Below are 23,520 nucleotides of genomic sequence, written 5' to 3' on the forward strand. Positions count from 1 at the left end.
AGACCGATTTGGTCAAAAACCGAAACATTTCCCATTATAATCAATGTACTGTATTTTCCGGTATATAAGGCGCACCCTCAATGAATTGTGTATTTTCAAACATTTTCCATATATAAGGCGCACCGGATTATAAAACACACCTTCAATGAATGAAAAATGTTTTCCAAATATATGATATAAATATATTAGTTTTCCATATAGAAGGCCCAACACATTATAAGGCGCTATAACAGAGGCACGTGTAGCGCACTACTTCTTTTACGGGGGAAGGTACACCAGAGTATGATGCTTTAATCAGAAACGAGTAGATGCTACAGTAGAAAGGCGGACCTTCAAATGAAAGAAAAAGGTTTTCCAAATATAATATAGAAATATGTAAACGTTTTCCAAATTTAAGGCACACCACATTATGAGGTGCTGCAGTAAAGGCTGAGGGGGGGGGGGAGGGATTACGCACTACTTCTACATGGGGAAATGGAGTCGCTGGCTGCTGACAGTAGTTGCGAAACCTGTTCTAGCGCAATATCACTTAACATATAAGGTGCGCCGGCATATAAGGCACAGGTCATATTTTGAAGAAAATTAAGGCTTTTGGGTATACCTTATACACCGGAAAATACGTTAGGTTTACATACGTAAGTCTCATAATTCAGAACTACAATGAAAGGTATGATATTGACGGGTCTTATAAATTCCAGCATTTCCTTCCATTATATAATTTTTGAAACGACTATTTTCTAATTAGATATATAAAACCAAAAGGAGTGAAAACATTTTAACGACCACTTGGGAAAAAGACCCAATTTATGCAACACATACTAAACTTTAGTTTTAAAGGACAACCGACGTCTCCGGGCAAGTTATGTCCATAATTTGTAAAATGGCTTCAAATGACTTCTACTGAGCATATTTTAATAAGATTCCACCGCATATAGCTATATTTTACATTTCAAGACTCGCGCTGAATATTCAGGAAGTCTTGTTTTTGAGTTGGTGACGAGTCCATACGTGACGTCACTAAAGGACCGCCCCTGACCGTAAAAAAGACGCATTCTAGCGGTCCTTCCATCACGTCAATGTATTTTGCTGTACTTGTTTGTTCTGGGCCGCCAGAAGGCCAGAAGAGGGCGTCCAAGCGCCATATAAGGAATTTATCAGCCTGTGGAAACGGAGGTGGCCACAGGAGGTCGCCATTTTGTGCCTCTTTTTTTTGGGGTGAGAGATGCCCCCCCCCCATGTTGCCTAAAAATAGCACAAATAAATTATTTAATCGATTGCAAGCATGTATGCTTTCCTCTTCAGAACTATTTGAATCATATTCATAAATGGATGTGTAACAAGAAAGCATATTCTCCGAATCTGAAGCATTTTTTTTGATTCACTAGCAATGCTAGACATCTTGGCGTGACTTCACGAACTGGTGGCGGGACTTTCTGAAAATGCCCAATTCAAAGCTCAATTTTTTTGCAGATTTTGGACATTTTAAGTCATTTTTATTGGTGTTTTGCACTTGACTAAAAATATCATACTGCGTGTTTCGGGTATTTTAGATGCTATAAAACGTTTTTCTGATGTCAATTAAAAAACAAAAAAGTGACGTTGGTTGTCCTTTAAAGGATTGTTGATAATGTAAATGCAGGTGGGCCGTACTGCTCAACGGATCGGGCCGCAGGTGGCTCGCGGATCACATTTCGACCTACTTATTTTATCATGCAGAGCAATAAACAACCACTAGAGGGAGACGAACACAGAAGCATCAAGGCGATTTCCCTTGCAGAAAAAAAGGAAACTTCCTTCGACGTTCAAATGTTACTTTACGTTTTTTTCACTCTATAATAATAAAAAGTAATTTATAATATTTCTATGTGTCGTCTAATCAGATTCAAACCAAACATTCCAGCACGTGATGGAGAACAACGAATGAACTCCGCCGATTAACAGGGACACTCCCTGCTCCATTTACGCCAATCAAAACTCAACACCAGCTGACTGTTTTCGTTTTCGCTTCACCGTTTCCTTTCTACGACGTCGTACTTCCTACTCGTACGCTATCTAATTCAATTGTGATGTGTCTTTATTCATCCCATTACGTTTGCCCTCGTATGGCCGAATAAGCGCCCCCCGCTGCCGTTTGGGCGAGGGGGGCTAGGAGCCTACCGCTGCTCCGCCATGGCGTCAAAGTATAGCGGAGGGTCTCATACCCTAAGCAAGGATGACGTGAATTACAGGATGCATTTCCGAATGATAAACGAGCAGCAGGTCGAGGACATAACGATAGAGTTCTTCTACCGGCCGCATACCATCACGTTGCTCACTTGCACGGTGCTCTGTCTGATGTATTTCGCCTTCGTGAGGTAAGCATGCTTGGGGGGTGGGATTAGCTTGAGAAGCTAGCAGGTGGCTAACGGTGACTGATGCTGTGATTGAGTCACGGACACCGCTCGCACTTCATGTTCTCTCTCAGTACATTTCGTTGGGATGACAGGTAACAGGATGGAGATTTGAAAACCACAAACGTTTTTTTTACAGAAATGAAAAGATAGTGTTTCAATTTGCAACAAACATCTAAAATAATGGAGTGTTCCCCCGCTCAACGGCGGCACCGCTACATCGCGTTTGTGTTTTGTGTGTGTACCTGCATATACTTTTTTGGTATAATAAAACTGATATTTTTAATTGTTGAAGTCACTGCCTTACTCGTGTATGTATTTATTCCCCAGTGATCCTTGCTTAATGAATAGTACAATACAATACATCTTTTAAGATATTTCGCATTTTCAGAACAGCTGCAACAAAGCTCTTCACATCATAGTCAACATAAAGCAAAATAATAAACACAACCATAACATGGACATCTTGACTTTCCCAATATACTCTTTGATGTTTAAGTACAAGCCAAAAATTACAACAGAGCACACTAAATACTTCAGAAAACTATACATAATAACATAAGATCAGAAAATCTTTATTAATCTCACAATGGAGAAATTCCCAATTCACAGCAGCAGCGTTATGCAAGGAAGGAATAGAAGAACAAAATATAGGAGCTGCCTTATAGAGGTCACCGCCTTCCTCGTGTATGTATTTCCCTGCAATCCTTGCTTAATGGATAGTGCACACTAAATATTTCAGAAACCTCGACATAATAAATTCAGAAAACATTAATCTCACAATGGAGAAATCCCCAATTCAGAGCAGCAATATCATCGTGAAGTAAAATAGCAAAATACAACATATAAAACACAATTGTGGAATCGTAACTACTTTTCCTGCATACACTGTTGTTTGAAGCAGTTATAGAACTGATAGGGGTGAATCAAAGTGTCCTTTTCACTAGTGGACCAAAGACGTCATGCTGAAAATGTGTAAGCGTCTGCTACTTGCTATGTGTGAAAGCAACAACAAACTAGTGTCCATTCACTAAAAAGAGATTGACTCATCTCCTGTCCCATGTAAATCCGCTTCAATTCCGAGCCGCGGATCCCAGTTCCTTGAGATTGTCTGTTTTAACTACAGGTTGAACAAACTGCTTTATTTACTTATATATATATTTTTTTAATTTACAGAGATGATGGAAATCCTGACAGCAATCTTTGGGTCGGTTTGATTCTGGTGATCTCTTTCTTCCTTGTTATCAGTGTTTTGGCATTTCCCAACGGTGAGTTTCATATAACAAACCTTGTTTTTCCCAGTGTTGAATATCTTTTATTTATTCTATAGTTGAAAAATGTCTCGGCACAATTATGTCAAAAAACGTGTACACAGTACTGTTGACTGTAATAATGCCGTTGGACATGGGCACTGTCAGAGTCCTGAAATCTCCCAAACCACAACTTTAGCTAAAAGTAAAGTACAATTGAAATAACTATCTTCAGTTACATTAACAATAGTATATGTATTGCCCCGAATCTAAAAGGACAACCGTCGTCTCCGGACAAGTTGTGTCCATAATTTGTAAAATGGCTTCAAATGACTTCTACTGAGCGTATTTTACAAAGATTCCACCGCATATAGCTATATTTTACGTTTTAAGACTCGCGCTGAATATTCCGGAAGTCTTGTTTTTGAGTTGGTGACGAGTCCATACGTGACGTCACTGAAGGAACGCCCCTGCCAGAAAAAAAGGGACACGTTGTAGTAGTCCTTCCATCACGTCAATGCATTTTGCTGTGCTTGTTTGGTCTGAAAACGTCATGTTGCACCAAAAAGAGCCAGAAGAGGGCGACCAAGGTCCATATATGGAATTTATCAGCCTGTGGAAACGGGCTGATTAATTCTTCACAGGGAGCTTGGTCGCCATTTTCTGCCTCTTTTCTGGGACGCTACATTGCAGTTCAGATGCCTCAAAATGATACGGAAGGACTTCTTTAATCAATTGCAAACATGTATGCTTTCCTCTTCAGAACGATTTGAATCATATTCATAACTGGATGTGTAACAAGAAAGCATATTCTCCAAATCTAAAGCCATTGTTTTGATTCTCCAGCAATGCAAGACGTCTTGGCATGACGTCACGAACTGGGGGCGGGACTTTCTGAAAATGCCCAATTCGCAGCTCAATTTTTTTGCAGATTTTGGACACTTTAAGTCATTTTTATTGGTGTTTTGCATTTGAATAAAAATATCATACTGCGTGTTTTGGGTATTTTAGATGCTATAAAAAAAAAATTCTGATGTCAGTTAAGAAACAAAAAAGTGACGTTGGTTGTCCTTTAAAGAAAAGCAACGACTGTACTTAAGATAATCTTCCCATACTTTTTCAAAGATCAGCTAAAGTGTCCAGTCGACTTCATAGATTTACTCATATTTTCAGCACTTTAGCTTGATTTGTTATTTGTAAATGTAACAAATGACTTGGAGGCAGATCTAGATCTCGATTTGTCGGTAGAAAAAAATGTGGGAATCACCAAATATGCAGATAGTTTCGGCGCAATTGCAATATTTATTCATTTTCTGCAGGTCCATTCACTAGACCTCATCCAGCCATATGGAGAATAGTCTTTGGTAAGTACTGATGAAAGAATGAAATTGTTTATTTTTTTCAGTACCATTTCCTTTGTAATCTAAAATACTTTCTTGTTCAGGTCTGAGTGTTCTGTACTTCCTCTTCCTGGTTTTTATCATCTTCCTGAACTGGCAGCAGGTTAAACAGTTAATGTACTGGCTTGATCCAAACTTGCGCTATGCCCAGAGAGAGGCAGACATTATGGTGAGGATTGTAAGGTATTCATGACGATACTGTGGAACCTCCAAAGTCGAATGCCGCAAAACTCATACAGTTTGGAGTTCAACCAAACCGCTGTCCCGTTTCTGATTAATGCAATTACCGTGTTTTCCGGTGTATAAGGTGCGCCCAAAAGTCTTGATTTTCTTCTTAAGATGACACTGCGCCATATACACTGGTGCGCCTTATATGTGAAGTAATATTGAGCCACAAAAGGTCTCGCAATTACTGTCAGCAGCCACCGACTTCTTTTCCCCCCAAAAGAAGTAATGCGTAACTCCAGGCTCTACTGTAGCGCCTTATGATGTTGTATGCCTTTTATTTTGTTGGCTATCCGACTGGCTAGCTATTAGCTATCTAGCTAGCTAGCTATTAGCTGGATGGCTGTTAGCTGTGTAGCTGGCTAGCTGTTAGCTATCTGGCTATCTATTATAGCTATTTATTAGCTTTATCCATTTGCTAGCCAGCTAGCTTGCGACCAATTTGAGTTACTTCCGGGTGTAATGAATGCTGCCGCGTGTTGCTGCCGCTGGTCACCCACAGAAAAATGTATCCTGTGCCTGTAAAGTGACCTTGAGAGTTTTGAAAGGCGCTTATAAATGAAATGTATTGTTATGAGTATTATTATTTGGAAAACTTTTATCTATTTATATTTTCTATTTGGAAAACTTTTCATTCATTGAAGGTGCGCCTTATCTATGTAAAAGTTTAAAGACACCATTTTTGGGTGTGCCTTATATATACAATGGAAAATACAGTACCCTCATTTGCGTTGAGGATTAACTGAAGCCCATTACGATCACAGACCACATGCAAGGGATCAATCTTAGCTTTTATTCATTTTAATTTCACCTCATTTTTTATGTGTTTTGAGATTAGAATAACTTAAATCAAGCGGTGTCATGGATTTATTTGTGTTCCACCTTGGGGGGGTTTACATACGGGAATAGCTCATTTCGTTCTACATTATGTGTTAGCAATTGCTGAGAATGTGTGTTTCCTACTCCCCCTTTTTAGGAGTATGCAGTCAACTGCCATGTCATCACCTGGGAGAGAATTCTCAGCCATTTTGATATATTTGCATTCAGCCATTTCTGGGGTTGGGGCATGAAGGCCCTCCTGATCCGAAGCTACGGCCTCTGCTGGAGCATCAGTATTACCTGGGAGCTCACGGAGGTACTGCAGTGTCATTTTCAACGTATGTTTTGACTCTGTAAAATTGAGTCTTCCATTTGGTTCCTTTAGCTCTTCTTCATGCACCTGCTGCCTAATTTTGCCGAGTGCTGGTGGGACCAGGTGATTCTGGATATCCTCTTGTGTAACGGTGGCGGCATTTGGTTGGGAATGACGGTGTGCCGGTTTCTGGAAATGAGGACTTACCATTGGGCCAGTATTAAGTATGTCCTGAAATAATTCAATTGTGTTATTTTCCAAATGTTTGTATTCAGTTTCCTTCTATAACTCATTCACTGCCATTCCCGAAATGATTCTGGAATTGAAATATATCACAATGAGCGCCATTCCTGAATTTGTTTGGGTTTGGGATTTTCTTGGTGGGGTTCCGATAAAGCTCCAGTCAGACATCTGGCAATTTTTTTCCCTTCCACGAGGCGGCAGCATTTGTTACAACTTCAGCTGTTGTTAAAGAGCTATATAAATCATCCTCTTTTCTTCTAGAAATACTTCATGTAATAGTGTATGTCTTGTACTCAAACATAGAGTATATGGGGAGAGTCGTTAAAATTGCACAACTGTCCATGTTTTTATGTTCCTATTGTGTTTATTATTTTGCTTTGTGTTGACTATTACGTGAAGCGCTTTTTTTAACAGCCGCAGCTGTTGTGAAAGCATTGTATAAATTAGGATGTATTGTATTGTATTGTAATATGTATGTATTGTATTGCATTTTGTACAGTCGCCCCCATTTCAAGCTAAGATAACTCCAGACCCATATAACTTAGGAAGTAACTATTTTTTCTGATGAGAGAAGAGAGTTTATGGTTTCCTACGTTGAATTGAATGTCTATGTAGTCGTAGAACTCAATATTGTGTGGGTCCTGCAATTTGAGTGAAAATGACAAAAGCCCTGGCACTGGAGTGGACACATTTTTGCACATCATCTAGCAGTGAATGAGTTAAAATGCAAAGATAACATGACTTCATAACTCATAACATTTCCCAATGTTATGAATGGAAATTGACATTGGTCTGTTGGGCCTAATAATTTAATTCCTCAACGCTTATTAAAAATCCTTGTCATCCTTTCCTTGTTTCCCCCCACCAGGGACATCCACACTACGACAGGGAAGATCAAGCGAGCCGTTTTACAGTTCACGCCGGCGAGTTGGACGTACGTGCGCTGGCTGGATCCGAAGTCTTCCCTGCAGCGTGTGATGGGTGTCTATCTATTCATGATCATCTGGCAGGTGGGTCAAGGGGCCTTCTCGCCGTCTCAACGGCGGCTAGCCGGAGATCATACTGTGTGTTTGTTGTACTGAATTGGGGCTAATCTAATTGTCGCCTCCGTGGACGAAATTTAAAACCGGCTTTGCTTGGATCCATTTAATTTATGGGTGTGCTGCTGTCTACGCATTAACAGCTAATCCCGTAAAGAAGCAAAGCCAGACTGGATTACTCGGGTGCAATTAATAAAGGAGGCTACGATTTTGAGTGGCGTCGCTTTGCATAACCACCCAAGCTGGCTTCTCTTTCGCGTTTGTCTGCCATGGCAACATGCTGCGCGTTCCCTTTTATACGGCCCACTCAATGAAGCAATATCGTCATGCTACTTGGCCGCATAGCTCTCACCTCTCAGGAGATTCCAAATAGTAATTACCAGTCTTGAAGAAAGGATCAGGGAGGAAGCGATGGCGCTCGGCCGAGCGGGCCGACAGTTGAACTGGTTCACTCACACAGTCTGATGGTCAAAAGGTGAGAATAGCACCGCAGCGAGACTTCATTCTCATTATGTTTGTATGGGAATGTGAGGAGCTAGGACAAAGTGGTGCTCAAATATATGAGACTCTCTTTTGTAACATTCTGCTTATTTCAGCCATTATTGTCGCTGCGACAAATATATATACAAATATATTCAACGGCGTTGAATATATTTGTATTTCCTTTGGCTTTGTTGTCAACAAGTGAAAAATCTTAGCAATATACTGTATGTAGATAACTGTGGAAAATGGGCTAACGTCACCAAAAATGATCATGGATAAGAATAATGAAAATTAATTCAGTTTTATTGTCACATTTTGTAATGTAAAAGAGAGCCTCACATCCCAAACTACAACAATAATTTGAATCTTTTGAATTGTTTATCCTATGAAATACATATGTCATATATATTTTGACTTCAAGATGATGCAGTAAAAGTGACTGCCTTTACAGGAGCTCCTATATTTTATTTTTCTTCTTCCTTTCATAACTTCTCTACCATGAATTGGGAGTTTCTCCAATGTGAGATGAATACAGGATATCTTCTAATTTCATCGCATCTAGTTCTCTTATCTAGCAGTCAATCAAAAATTCTTTTCTCATGCTTTGCCAACAATTACAATCAAAGAAAGTTGCCGCAAGAATGTAAGCGTAAAGTCAATAAACGGTGCCGACAGATGCTCAAATATCCACCGTGGTACATATGTCGCTGTAAAATACATTTCATTCTTTGTAACATGCCATTTTACTAAATAGCTTTTATTGTCTGCTTCCCAGTTGACCGAGTTAAACACGTTTTTCCTCAAGCACATATTCGTCTTTCCGGCAAGCCACGCCCTCAGCTGGTGTCGCATCCTTTTCATTGGCGTCATCACAGCGCCAACAGTCAGGTGAAACACTTTTCTGTCTATGGAGAGGAAGGGAGGGGGGGGGGGGTAACATTTACATCAGAACCATTCGGGATGGACAAGTACTGATACCAAGTGTCATATTCGGCCTTATTTTGAGTTGTTGGATAGTTAGGGCTGCTGATACCAACAATCGACAAAGGACAAACGACACCATTTTTTGTTACCTAACTGACATAAAAAATACCTTTTATAGCATCTAAAATACCCAAAACAGGCTGATATTTTTAGTCAAATGCAAAACACCAATAAAAATGACTGTCCTAAAACTACTTGAAAAAGGCCTCAGAAAGTTCCAGTTACAGAAGGTCCCGCCCCCTTGTTCGTGACGTCACGCCAGGACATCTTGCCTTGCTCGAGAATCAAAACAATGGCTTCAGATTCGGAGAAGATGCTTTCTTGTTACTCATCCAGTTATGAATATGATTCAAATAGTTCTGAAGAGGAAAGCATAAATGTTTGCAATCGATTAAAGAAGTCCTTCCCTCTCATTTTAAGGCGTCTGGACTCCAATTTAGCGCCCAGAAAATGCACAAGATGGCGCCCAAGCTCCGTTGGAAATGGGCTGATTTGTCAACTAGTATCAAATAGTAGTCTTGGTGCAACACACAACGATTCACCATTGAATTATTTATGTTTTTTCCTTCTAATTTCGCCATCAACACGTATCAACACGACGTTTTCAGAGCAAACAAAGTACCCTAAATGCATTGTGTGTCGCTTTCTTCATGTCAGGCAAGTCTTAAAATGTAAAATATAGCGATATGCCGTGGAATCTTTGTAAAATACGCTCAGTAAAAGTCATTTGAAGTGATTTTACAAATCACTTCAACTACACTTACAACTTGACCGGAGGCGTCGGTTGTCCTTTAAAGCAAAAGACGGGAAAAAAAGTAGTTCACTCCATCAAGGGCCACATTGTAGTTATGGTTTCCTCGTGGGGCCTGTTATGAATTTGGGGAAACCATTAGAATGTTTAATCCCCACCACATATTACATATAAAGCGCACAACAAATTAATAAATGACTGGTTTTCAAATTTGAAGTACAAAAGAATTACCGTTATTGTGGTTTACATGGGACAATTTTAAAGTTTGATTCGGACATTAGTGGGCATCGTGGAATTCCACAAATTTGATTTGCTTTCACGGGCCAAATAAAATGATCTGGCGGGCCAGATTTGGCCCTCGCGCCCTGACTTCGACACATGTGCTCTACATACTATGCCAGCTTGGCACTTGTGCAAATCATCATAAGCATCAGGGGAAAAAGTCTTTGGTCACATTTCTAATTTTTTTTTGTCATTGTGTTCATTGAAAGTACAAGAAGTATCAATACTATGTGAGTACTCAGTGAATACAAAGGAGTATGAAGAAAAAGTGGGATGTAAGATCCCCCTGTTAACATGTATCCAATTCCTCTCACGCTAACGTGACAATTTGTTTGCGTTTGCGACAGGCAATATTACGCCTACCTCACAGATACCCAATGTAAGAGAGTTGGGACCCAGTGTTGGGTTTTCGGGTAAGTGATTTTAGTTTTACTCCGTGGTGCTTTCTACTATCTTTGTGACTGCTTTATTTCCTGTATATGATGTCCATGTTAGGTGCTTTGTTACAGCTTCAGCTATTGTTAAAGCACTATATAAATCAATTTGTGTTTTATTGTAAATGAGCTTCTCGCCACAAATAACCTTCCACACATTGAAACAAATGTGAAATATTATTAGTAAAGTCAATTAGAGGCGATTGGAGATTTGTCTTATTGTCTTTGATTGTTCCTTTCACATTGTCCAGGGCCATAGCGTTTCTTGAGGCGCTAGCTTGCATCAAATTCGGACAGGACCTGTTCTCCAAAACCCAGATCCTCTATGTTATTCTCTGGCTGCTGTGCTTGGTAAGATTCACACTCTTTTGCAGTGAAACGATTCCAGACGAAAGCAATACATCTGTGTTCTGTTTGGAACATCAAACGCTTGAAAATAAAATGTAGTATGATTATAAATAGAACAGAGTAGTTCAGTAACCACTGTTCACTCTTATTGAGTCAAAAAATGATGTCACGCCAGCACATCAAAGCACTAACTCACCATTCAGAATACCTTTATTCGTCCCGCAATGGGGAAATTTGCAGTCCACAGCAGCAATTGAAGAGGGATGGGGTTGGGGTGGGAGTGAAAGGATATTCCCCATATTACTCGAATGTACTTTGACATAATACAGTAAAGTCTCGTTATAACGATATTCTCGGGAGTTGGAAAAAATATCGATATAACCGGCCTATCGATATATCCGATCCTGCGGCATGTAAATTTTCTCCTTGCGTTCATAGAAATAGTATCGTAATAAGCAGTACTATCGATACAACCGATATCGATATAACGAGACTTTACTGTAATTCCTTTTTATTCTTTGGTAATAAAATGACGTTTGTTCTTGCTTTTCTGTTTTAGGCCTTCATTACATTCCTTTGTTTGTTCGGAATGGTGTCGTGCGCAGAGAACTACGGTCCGAGAGAAAAGGTAATGTTGATTAATTAATTAATTTTGGTTTGTGCGTCTGTATGGTCCTAACGAGAAGTTGAAAAACATACCGATATATAAAAATCCATGATATTGATTATTCAGTGATACCTCAGCTTATGAACGCTTTAGTTTACGGACTTTTCCCCTCACAAAAATTTGCGAGAATATAATCTTGGCATACGAACTAGTTTTTGGGAAGCACACGGAGCACCACAATGGTTGGCGGATTAGTTTTTGGCGGAAGAACCCAAACCACACGGCCAAACAACGGCACGGTGGCTGGTGGACTAGTTTTCCACACCCACTTTCTTTGACTGCACTCAGTGCAGACGTGGTTTGTTATCGAGTGGAGTACTTTTGCTTTTTTGGGACAGAAAAAGACCCCACCACAGGCTAGTGTTAAGCCGAAGAGGACACAAAAGAAAATTACGGTCGAGCAGAAGAAGGTCCTCGAAAAACACGAACAAGGTGTGCATTTGTGTGACTTTGCATCCCAGTACCAGTATGCTAAGTCAACCATTGCTACGTGTAGCTGAGGGTGTTTCTGTGTTGTTTAAGCAACGGTCTCAGGCAATAGAAGTGGTTAAAAAACTTCTGTTGATTTGAAATAACGAAGATCAGCTAGCAGGGAACAGTGTGTGACGGTATTATCGCCAAGAAAGCACGGCAACTTCACTCGGATATCATCAAGAAGCAACTACATCAACGACCATCACAAAGGTAAATAAAACAACTTTATTATATGGTACAGTTTATTTCTTTAATTACAATCGAATAGCACATTGATTATACATAATGTAAGGTATAGTTTGTGTATTTTTAAGGCTTATTTAGTAGAAAATTGTTTTATGGGGACCTGGAAATGGATTATTCTCATTTTTTATGAGAAATAAATGTTTGTCAGACAAACCTTTTGCTCACAAATTATGTTCGTAAGCTGAGGTATCACTGTATTCCATAAAAATGACATCAGCACTTTTTGTAGATCAGGCCCATTTCATTAATCCCCTGTTGAATTGAGGAGGGGCCCGATCATTTACAGCAGCAAATATTTCGATGAATGCGTTCATGCTTGGAAATTATTTCCTTTTCATCCTGAGTTCACATCTTCTCTTTGGTTTAAAAAAAGATACAATGCATTGTGTGGGGTTCCTGTGAATAAAGGTACGAGAACAGGTAGAATTCTTCATGCTCATAATAGTATCCAGTGATTGTGCGGCCAAAATGTGCAAATCGCTGTGGACTATTACCCATCTTGTGCTTTTCTATGTAAAAGCGAAATAGAGGAGCCTTTACTATCTGCTGTCAACTGTTTGGAATTTTCTTCATTTGTGCATTGTCTATATGTTGAGTTAACATAGCCAGCAGTGTTACTGAACATCATCTACCTCAATTGATTTGCCTTTGCAATGTTTGGATTCGATTCCATACATAGTGCAGTGCATTTTCACCCAAAACTGCGCTGATCACCCATTTTAATTTATTTTTCAGACAGCTGACATAATCTTTGTAAACACAGCAGGACATGTCAGTAGCACCACAGCTTGTTGGGATGTCACCCCAAATGTGTACGTTATTGCGCATGCCTTCCATGAAAAGTATGGAGGACCTTCGATGAAAAGTTTTCTTCAGCCGTCATCTGTACTTCTTTGAAGGTGTTGGACGTGTCGATTGTTATCCGTGAATAATGAGGGTAGAAAAGTCAACTCACAAATAACGATGTATGAGGAACTGTCGCTGCTCGGAATTGAAGCGGATTTAAATGGGACATGAGATTTAAGATTTTTTTTCATCAATGGAAACTACAGCTTCGTGTTTGCTTTCAACATTTAGTTTGTAGTAGACGTGCACATTTCACCATGACGTACGTCCCTGATCGACTGGTGAAAAGGATGCTTTGATAATCTCTTTCACATAGAACTGATACAACAAAGAGGGTGCAGAAAGTTGATTGAAAGATTGAATGACTGTGTCTTTGTGTTCTCATATTATTTACTTTTTTGTTCTTTTGACTTCAAGATAGCGCTACGAGAGTGCCTGCCTTTCCAGCAATTCCTGTATTTTTTTTTCTACTTCTTCCTTTCCTCTTCCTTATAAAGCTTTGCTGCTGTGAAATGTAAATTATCTCCACTGCGAGATTGCTAAAGGCTAATCCAATCCAATCCAAATGTCGCGGCAAAATTTTTTTTTATATCATTTGAATGATTAAAATGGAAGTATACTGCAAAGTGACAGTTAAACTGCTGTAGAGATGATCTTTAGGTTTGCTAGGCCGGTAGATGAAAGACGGATGTGATATTTCTCCCGCAGAGCATGTCCGAATGCGAGGATAGTAACTACGAATTTGCTGATGATGTGCCAGAAGAGTTTACAGGTACAATTCATTTTTTTTGTGTACTGTTACATTACGAATATTCAAGTGGGATTGGGAAGGAGCCCTGCTGCTTCCCAGAGTGAATAATTTATACTGTAAATTTAGTATACTACAAATGATACCCCAAATCTTAAAATCTCTATTCGTGCTCATTTTACGTTATACAGTAAAGTCTCGTTATATCGATATCGGTTATATCGGTAGTACTGCTTATTACGATACTATTTCTATGAACGCAAGGAGAAAATTTACATGCCGCAGGATCGGACATATCGATAGTCCGGTTATATCGATATTTTTTCCAACTCCCGAGAACATTATATGTATATGGAAAAAGGTTGAAAATACACCATTCATTGCGCCTTATAGTCCGGTTTGCATTATACACGGAAAATACGGTAATGCCATTCATTTAAAATCTGCTCGGTGCAAATGTTTGGCGAAATGTCATAGAACGGTCACACAAATGTTCAGGTAATCATACACCGAAGGAGCCATACTCAAAATTAGATTTTTGTGAAAAACGCTGCACCTTAATCTAATATTTGCATTTATCGCGACAACTTTGTGTGTTTCAGGAGAGACGGAAGTGATAGGTGACTGCCCAAAAATCAGACTGAGAGGAAAGAGCTCAGGAAAGCTAAACTCTGTTAATGGCTTGGAGAGCCAGTAGCGATCACAAAAAAAGGTACGAATGGGGGGGGCATTAGCTTATCGGAGGAGTCGGGTGCCCTCAGTGTCCTTCAGTAGAGACAACTGGTACGTGCAGTGTTGTTCGAGCGGCACACCCACATAACATGCTGTGCTCGTAAAAGCTCGAACACCACTGTTGACAGGTGTGTGTGTGTGTAAATGCACGGTATGTGTGTTCGTAAAAAAAAGATGTAATAAATAACTGCCAACTTTAACGTTTAGCCGCATGCTCTCTGGACTTGATCATTGACAGACAGACCGATTCTTGACGTACTATATCATTTATTACTACTCCAGATTATTTAAAGGACAACCGACACCCCTTTTTTGTTTCCTGACATCAAAAAAACGTTTTATAACATCTAAAATACCCAAAACACGCAGGCTGATATTTTTAGTAAAATCCAAAACACCAATAAAAATGAGTGTCCCAAAACTACATTAAAGTCTCGTTATATCGATATTGGTTATATCGATGGTACTGCTTATTACGATACTATTTCTATGAACGCAAGGAGAAAATTTACATGCCACAGGATCGGATATATCGATAGTCCGGTTATATCGATATTTTTTCCGACTCCCGAGAATATCGATATAACGAGACTTTACTGTACTTCAAAATGACCGTGGAAATGGCGAGTTTCAGAAGGTCCCGCCCCCTTGTTTGTGACGTCACGCCAAGACGTCTTGCCATGCTCGAGAATCAAAACAATGGCTTCAGATTCGGAGAAGATGCTTTCTTGTTACTCATCCAGTTATGAATATGATGCAAATAGTTGTGAAGAGGAAAGCATAAATGTTTGCAATCGATTAAAGAAGTACTTCGGGATTATTTCGAGGCGTCTGGACTCCAATGTAGCATCCTGGAAAATGCACAAAATGCCGCCCATGCTCCGTTAGAAATGGGCTGATTTGTCTTCTGGGAATTTGTGTCAACTAGTATCAAATAGTAGTCTTGGTGCAAGACACAACGATTCACCATCGCATTACTTATGTGTTTTCCTTCTAATTTCGCCATCAACACGGATCAACACGAAGTTTTTAGACCAAACAAAGTACCCAAAATGCATTGTGTGTCGCTTTCTTGGTCAGGGGCGTTCCAGACGTGACATCACGTCAGGCATCGTCATTAACTCGAAAACAAGACTTCCTGAATATTCAGCGCGAGTCTTAAAACGTTAAATATAGCTATATGCCATGGAATCTTTGTAAAATACGCCCAGTAGAAGTCATTTGAAGTGATTTTACAAATTATGGACACAACTTGTCCGGAGGCGTCGGTTGTCCTTTAAAGCCACCATGTAGAAATTACCGTGAAAATTGAGCCTCTGTGTTTTGGGCATGGAAATTGTCTTTTTTTTTTTTTTAAATCCTAATAAGGCGTTATATGTTGTCTGTTTACAAACATTTTGCCAATGTACGTTGACACTGTTGGTGACCATAACTTGAATGTAGGCGGGGCATCATAAGAGCATTTTTTTTTGACCTGGAACAAAACAAAGCACACGTTTAACGCACTTTGCAGAAGGTTGGCTCTGAAGAACTGCACATTTGTTATGTTAGGGATATTGTTTGTGTTTTTACACCTGGTCTATTAATAGCTGCTATTTTTTTTTTTTTTTAACTGCTATTGTAATGAAGGTCAAATATTTGAATTGTTCACTAGATTACAGGATTTCTGATAATCTTGTTCCACCTGCATGGTTGCAATGTTACACACAATATCAAAGCAGCAAACCATGATTGCAGCATGCCCCCACCCGACCCACATCCCATCACCCCCACTCTCTTTTTTAAACACCTATTGTGCCTGTATGTATGTCCCCATTGTTTTACTTCTCTCTGTGTGCATGAAGACTAATTTTATGCTTGTTCTTTAAAGATTTATTTGAATTTCGTGCCATCGGCTCATGCAGTACGTGAACGTTACGCAATAGCACCACTGGGAAGTAATTGACCAAATTTTGCCTACTCGTGTTTGTACGAACATTCTCGTGGCAGGTTAAATTTCATGATTAGAGTCTTGACGTTTTGTCCAGGGAAACGAGCACATTTTGTCCTGAAGTTTGTGTGTCAGCAGAGGTCATCCGAGTCAATTTCTATGGTTACGTTTTCAGACAGATCTTCCACGCAGCCATAACGGAGATTGCGCTTTTACACTTAATTGCATTTGTACTTTGACGCATGTATCGATCGTACTTCCATTTTTGGGAATGATGAGTGATATTTAAGTGATGCACCTCAAATGAAAAATTCCTGACAAATCAGATTTTTGAGACCAGCAAATGGTTTGAGACAAAGGTTCCTGTCTATGGTACGATTTTTTTTCCCCCTTCCTGGATATTTAATATACGGAATTTGCCAAAAAACATTGAACATGGAATATGACTTGTACCGTACTATATCACTGTGAAATAATACTGAACCGCATTAAAATGTTTTACATGTTCTTAACAGACTCATTCTTTGCCAAGAAACTTGCATCTGAGGAAAACCAAACAGATAGAAGGTGATACTGACGAGGTGTTGAGAAAACGATTCATAACGTTCTAAAGTAAATACATTTTATCACTCAATTTGGTGGTGTGCCATGGTATTTTTCAAATGTAAAATATGTACCTTGGCTCAAAGTCTAGGAAAATATGGTTTAGAGAACCGTTGATACTCAACGAGGATTAGGATAATTTTAGATCCATTGTCAGTTTTTAGATCCTTTTGACTTAAGTTATTTAATTTGGTTTTTCAAACGGGTTTGTTTTATATTAACTATTTTTTTTTTTAAATCTGTTTTATTCTTGTTTTTTTTTTTCAAAGAAACATTTAGAGCACAGGTGTCAAAGTCAAGGAACGGGGGTCAAATGTGGCCAACCACAACATTTTATTCAGCCCGTGAAAGCAAATCAAGCGTTTTAAGTGTCACGATGCTTGTTAAAGTCCGAACCAAAATTTCAAATTGTCGTATGTAAACCACAATAACTCATTATTCTTGACTTCAGATTTGAAAACTAGTTATTCATTCATTTGTTTTTCATTAATCTTTGTAATATGTGGAGGAGATGAAACATTCTAATGATTTTCCCAAATTCATAAAGACCCTCGAGAGGAAACCATAACTACGGCCAAAAATGAATTTGACACCACTGATTTAGAGTATTCGACCTCAGTAAATATTATTAATAAAGCTAAAATTGACTTACCTTCCTTCTGTACTGGTATACAGTATGACTAAAATAGATATTTTAAATGAGAAATATCATGTCTTAATATGAAATGACAGACAAAAATGAAGAACATCTATGTAATTATAATATGTAGTATTTTTTTTTTATTTACATGTCACTAATGAAAAGATCTTTTCAGGTTTTTTTTTCAGTTTTAGTTTGAGTTATTATTGAGTTATTAGCTATAATCTTTTCCTTTCGGCTTTTCCTTTCAGGGGTCGCCACAGCGAATCAATGTCCTCCATCTAATGCGGTTTTGTGCATCCTCTTTTCTCACACCAGCTGCCTTCATGTCCTCTTTGACAACATCCATAAACATCCATTTCGTTAGCTATAATAACCTTGTCAAATTCACACTATTAAGCCGGTTTATCACAAAAAAAAAACAGAGGAATGTAGAAAACATAAAACTTCACACAGGAAGATCAAGGTCTACTGTGAACATCAACACTCTGAGGTTGACAGTCTAATCAGTAGTCTACCATGCAAAAAATAACTTCACAATAGATATATGTCACTTGATTAGACTGTGTTCAGGACAAAAGGAAATCACAAATGACCTTGAACGACCTGCGAGGGATGCCATGCTTCAGCAAAGAACAAAATTGGCAGATTCAAATACTGATCCAATTTCACTACACATCATGAAACTAAAATAGCTAGCTCGTGTCAAGTGGCATCACGACTCCATTACAAGGAAATGTGACTTTGCGGTGAAGGGCAAAAGGATTGTGGGATAGTGAAGTGGATTCACATGGTGACATTGGAATTTGGAGTCTCCTGGGAGGCGTGGTAAGTATCCCTGTAGCATGTCAACTCCTGAAACTCCCTGTGATTTAAAAGAGGAAACCATGTTTTAGGCTCTGCGGGGAGGCAAAGTATTGGATTGATATAAAATAGTGGTGGGAAAACTATAGCCTTGGGTTACATGCAGCCTAACCTCCAACCAAACCTTAATCTGGCCCGCTGAGATTTTATATCACAAGACCCAAGACCTGCAATGTTTTCTACAATTCGATTTTTCCCCCTTTATGTATGATTAAATTGTTGTTTCCCACATGTGTGTGTGTATAGATGGATGGATGGATTGATAGATAGATAGATAGATAGATAGATAGATAGATAGATAGATAGATAGATAGATAGATAGATAGATAGATAGATAGATAGATAGATAGATAGATAGATAGATAGATAGATAGATAGATAATTATGCAGTATTCTAACTAGCTGGCTAACAAGAAGTTAGCTAGCTAGAAGGATGGATAGCCCGAGCTAGCGAGATAGCTAGCTAGATAGATGGATAGTTATCCCCCCCCAACTTTGGATATCATTTCTTTTTCCTTCAACACAGTTATCCCAATGGGATATAAATATATTGTCTCTCTTTTCGAGTATGTTTATAACATCTGAGAAACACAAAGTAGTTATTTGACTCGTGTGTGGATTTTTAGATACGGGTAAAAATAACCCACAATATAATCAACGTGATTTTTTTTCAACATGAGGGTTAAAAATGTCATGTGAGCATGTAATGCCGTTTATTTCCAAAAGAGGGCAGCAGAGAACACGAGGATCGCCTTTCATCACGTGACTGGGGCCTGCTACATGCACAGCACAACAATGTTCCAATGTGCTTTCCTTTTATCTGCGCTCGATTAGAAGCAACTTCATCAATTTTTGGTCTTTCATGCACTTCAAGTGAAGGGTAAGGAACATCCGTGTGCAATCATGGAGAGGAACCCTAACCGTGAAGGCGTTCTCAGACCCAAAGGCACATTGAAAGAGATCCGGGTCAACTTGCTTGAGTGTAAAGTCTGCTTCGAGAAGTTCGACGCTCAGCGGGCGGAGCGAAGGCCGCAGAACCTGTTGTGCGGTCACGTCCTTTGTGCGGAATGTGTGGGGGCCCTGTCCCACCCTCTCCTGAGGAAGCTGGAGTGCCCCTTCTGTCGGCAACTGTGCCCTGTTGACGCTACCTCCCACTGTCAGCCTCTTTGTGACCTGCAGGAGTTGCTCTCGTCCAGCACTTGCGTGGCAAAAAATGATGAAGAAGAAACCTCAAGTGTGAGTGGCACTACCTTCCGCTTGTGTTTGACGTTTGGCGGTTGGGGGACACTTTTCAATCCTGTCGGCGTGGCGGTGATGCAGTCCTCAGGGACTGTGTTTGTAGTGCATGAAGGTGAGAAGACCGTGATGGTATTTACTTCTCAGGGTAAGAAGTGGCACGCTTTTGGGGAAAGAGGAAACGCAGACGATAAGGTTTGTTACCCGGTAGATGTCGCAGTGACCACCTGCGGTCACGTGGTGGTCACCGATGCGGGCGATAAGGCCGTCAAGGTTTTCACGTCGACGGGAAACCATGTGATCACGATAAAGGCTCGCTTCGGCATGCCATGGGGGGTGGACACGGACAGTAGCGGATGCATCCTGGTGTCGGATGTTGAAGCGGGGACACTGTCCTGGTTTAAGGTGGACTACAAACATGGTGTCACGCTGGAAGAAGGACTGGTAGCTTCTCAACTGGAGAATCCGAAAGCCGTGGCCTGCTCCAGGACTAGTGGTCACGTGGCGGTGGTAGAACAAGTGACTGAGGACTGCGCAAGGAAGCAAAGTTACTCCAGACTGACTGTCTTCACTCCAGACCTCCACATCCTCTATCAGACAGACAGTTTAAGTCTGAACCTGAAGGCCTCTGTTTCAATAAACATATCCGCTGTCGCGTTTGACATCAAGGGGCATCTGCTTGTGGTCGACTCACTTCAAGGGATGATTTGGAGTTTTGGAGAGGTGAACAATGGTGCTGTCGTTACTCCTCTTGTGGCAGATAACCTCATTAGACCTGTTGGACTGGTACCAGTTAACAACACTCTTGTCATTGTGGACGCAGGAGACCACACAGTCAAGATTTACTCTTCAGAAGCTGGACCGAGTAGTTAAATTGTAATCTTCTGAAATGTCGCAATTATTGAACCGTCAAAACAATCTGAAAAACTAAGCAAATAGAAGCATGCAACTGTGTCCCATTCTCTGAAGCAGTCAGGCTCAATATTTAAAGGACAACCGACGTCTCAGGACAAGTTGTGTCCATAATTTGTAAAATGTCTTCAAATGACTTCTACTGAGCGTATTTTAATAAGATTCCACCGCATGTAGCTATAATTTACGTTTTAAGACTCATGCTGAATATTCAGGAAGTCTTGTTTTTGAGTTGGTGACGAGTCCGTACGTGACGTCATGAAAGGACCGCCCCCTGACCGCAAAAAAATACGCATTGTAGCGTCCTTCCATCACGTCAATGTATTTTGCTGTACATGTTTGGTCTGAGAACCGTGTGTCACCCAAAAGCCGCCATTAGAGGGAGTCCAAGCTCCATATAAGGAATTTATCAGCCTGTGGAAGCGGAGGTGGCCACTGGAGGTCACCATTTTCTGCCTCTTTTCTGGTGATCCATTGTTGCCCCAATGTTGCCTCAAAATGGCATGGAATAAATTCTTTAATCGATTGCAAACGTGTATGCTTTCCTCTTCAGAACTATTTGAATCATATTCATAACTGGATGTGTAAAAAGAAAGCATATTCTCCGAATCTGAAGCCATTGTTTGGATTCTCCAGCAATGCGAGACGTCTTGGCGTGACGTCACGAACTGGGGGCATTCGCAGCTCAATTTTTTTCAGTTTTTGGACACTTTAAGTCATTTTTATTGGTGTTGCATTTGACTAAAAATATCATACTGCGTGTTTTGGGTATTTTAGATTCTATCAAACGTTTTTTGATGTCAGTTAAAAAACAAAAAAGTGACGTTGGTTGTCCTTTAAAGGACAACCGACACCATTTTTTTGTTTTTGTCATTTTCACTCTAATTACAGGACCCACGGAATGTGACATTTTCGCTCGGACTTTATCAAGCATCATGGAATTTCACGAGTTTGATTTGCTTTCATGGGCCGAATAAAATGATTTGATAGGCCATATTCGGCCCTTCACTTTGACACCTGTGCATTAACAGAATTAGGGGTTGTATAAATATTCCCCCCACTATATACTAGGGCCCAGAAAGAACCCGCGGACTGTAGTTTGGATACCAACGGAGCTGTGTTGGACATTTTTTGTGGCCGGTGAGTGAAAAACATTTATTTCATGAAAATTAACGTTCACAGGGTCGTGTAAATCCAACATGTCTGGTCCTCCGTCGCGACTCGATGTCAAGCCGGTCGCCCCTATTTGGAGCAGAGTGCAAAAATGGTTTGGTCCCCTTCTTTCTTTCTTTCGGTACTTTGGTGCAGCCTCCAAAGCCTGCCAGAGGAGAGCAGAGCAGAGCAGTCGAGCTCCCTGGCGATCCGCGGACGAAGATGGCGGTGGGGATGCTGTCTGGAAACGGAGTCGAGTTCTGGATTTACACTTAAAAAAAATAAACCAAAAGTCGATGGGTATAAAGGACAACCATGGACGCGTTCCTGACGTTTGTTTTTGACGCGGGGACGCTTTAAGGGTGATTTGAGTCACAGCCTGTCGCCTTTTACCTCGGTGCAAATCCGGACTTGTCCCGGAGACTTTCTCTCACTTGGAGTAGACACACGAAAAAAGTGGACAAAAATGTCGGATACGAAGGTCAAAGTTGCAGTGAGAGTTCGTCCCATGAACCGCAGGGGTAAGTTTTGTTTCTTATTGTCTTTTGTGACTTGTTAAATCCGCTAACTTTCATCCGTCGTTTTTCAAAGAGCTCCACCTTCAATAGAATTTTGATGACTTTTAACATAATCCAACCAAGTCGAATTTTCACAACCCCGCCGTCTGCTTTGTTTTCCAAAACAAAACCTCTTCGCGTAGAAATTGAGCTGAATACAAAATGCGTGGTGGATATGGAGGACAACCAGACGGTTCTACACCCGCCACCCTCCAATGCAAAAGGAGACAACAGGTATATAATAATAACTTTTCCTTCCTAATATTTTCACGCAAGAGCGCGTTGCCATCACTTAAACTCGATTTTATTTCAATCATGGTGACCCATCCTTCACTTTAGCTTGGTTTCACTGTGCTTGGTGTGAATGTCACCAAATATGTGGAGCACCCGTGAGGCTCCGGGGGTGTTATGTAAACGTCTGACCCCAAGTGCAAGTGCACAAATAACTTTGGCCCACCTTGTTGCCGAGCAGTATGCAAAACATCACATCCCCATTATTTATGATGTACCGTATTCCATAACAAAAGGACAGAATGATGTGCTATTGGTTAGCACATCTGCTTCAAAGTTCTGATGTTCTGGGTTTGAATCTTCGCTTTCCTTTATGGGGTTTAGATGATGGACACATGGGTTCAGAGCTAGTTTTTGTCATTCTCACTTGAATTCCAGGACCCACAGACTATTGAGTTTTAGGACTACATAAACATTCAGGACAGTGTTAGAAACCTTGGACTCTCTTTTTTCATCGAAAAAAAATAGTTAATTCCTAAATGATATGGATCTGGAGTTATAGGAGCTTGAAATGAGGGTGCCTGTCAAAAATATGTATATGTATGCAATACATACATATTGGTTTATTTAGCACTTTAACAACAGCTGAAGCTGGAACAAAGCGCTGACATGGATAAAAAGGAAGGGAAAAAACATTGTCAGAGGCCATGGCCAGCGCTT

At 40.1% G+C, this 23,520-nt stretch overlaps 4 protein-coding genes across 14 annotated transcripts in view; all 4 read left to right on the forward strand.

Moving 5' to 3' along the window:
• The window catches only part of LOC148896870 (uncharacterized), a 68,993-nt gene that overhangs the window by 4,315 nt on the left and 41,158 nt on the right, over positions 1–23,520 (forward strand). The gene's annotated exons all lie outside the window — the stretch shown is intronic.
• Positions 1,966–17,112, forward strand: ptdss1a (phosphatidylserine synthase 1a). Its single transcript, XM_088999165.1, has 13 exons — positions 1,966–2,354; positions 3,567–3,658; positions 4,960–5,004; positions 5,085–5,209; positions 6,242–6,400; positions 6,470–6,621; positions 7,509–7,650; positions 8,939–9,051; positions 10,528–10,593; positions 10,866–10,965; positions 11,522–11,590; positions 13,904–13,967; positions 14,546–17,112. The coding sequence occupies exons 1-13, from the start codon at positions 2,170–2,172 to the stop codon at positions 14,638–14,640; spliced, it is 1,407 nt and encodes a 468-aa protein (XP_088855291.1). The 5' UTR covers positions 1,966–2,169; the 3' UTR covers positions 14,641–17,112.
• LOC148896872 (E3 ubiquitin-protein ligase NHLRC1-like) lies at positions 19,485–21,498 on the forward strand. Its single transcript, XM_088998917.1, is given in 2 exon segments — positions 19,485–20,796; positions 20,798–21,498. Coding segments are annotated over 2 exon segments (1,212 nt in total). The 5' UTR covers positions 19,485–19,615; the 3' UTR covers positions 20,829–21,498.
• The window catches only part of kif13a (kinesin family member 13A), a 56,401-nt gene continuing 54,494 nt past the window's right edge, over positions 21,614–23,520 (forward strand). For 7 of the 11 annotated variants that reach the window (XM_088997882.1, XM_088997883.1, XM_088997885.1 and 4 more), the window contains exons 1-2: positions 21,615–22,533; positions 22,713–22,803. In XM_088997882.1, coding sequence (XP_088854008.1) covers positions 22,479–22,533; positions 22,713–22,803 — 146 coding nt within the window. In that variant the 5' untranslated portion in view covers positions 21,615–22,478. Of the gene's footprint in view, positions 22,534–22,712; positions 22,804–23,520 lie in introns of all 11 variants that reach the window. The other 4 variants (XM_088997887.1, XM_088997886.1, XM_088997890.1 and 1 more) reach the window with 2 other exon arrangements.

The sequence above is a fragment of the Hippocampus bargibanti genome, linkage group LG06 (genome assembly GCF_051943395.1).
Source record: "Hippocampus bargibanti isolate YZ-2025 linkage group LG06, ASM5194339v1, whole genome shotgun sequence".
Classification (NCBI taxonomy): domain Eukaryota; kingdom Metazoa; phylum Chordata; class Actinopteri; order Syngnathiformes; family Syngnathidae; genus Hippocampus; species Hippocampus bargibanti.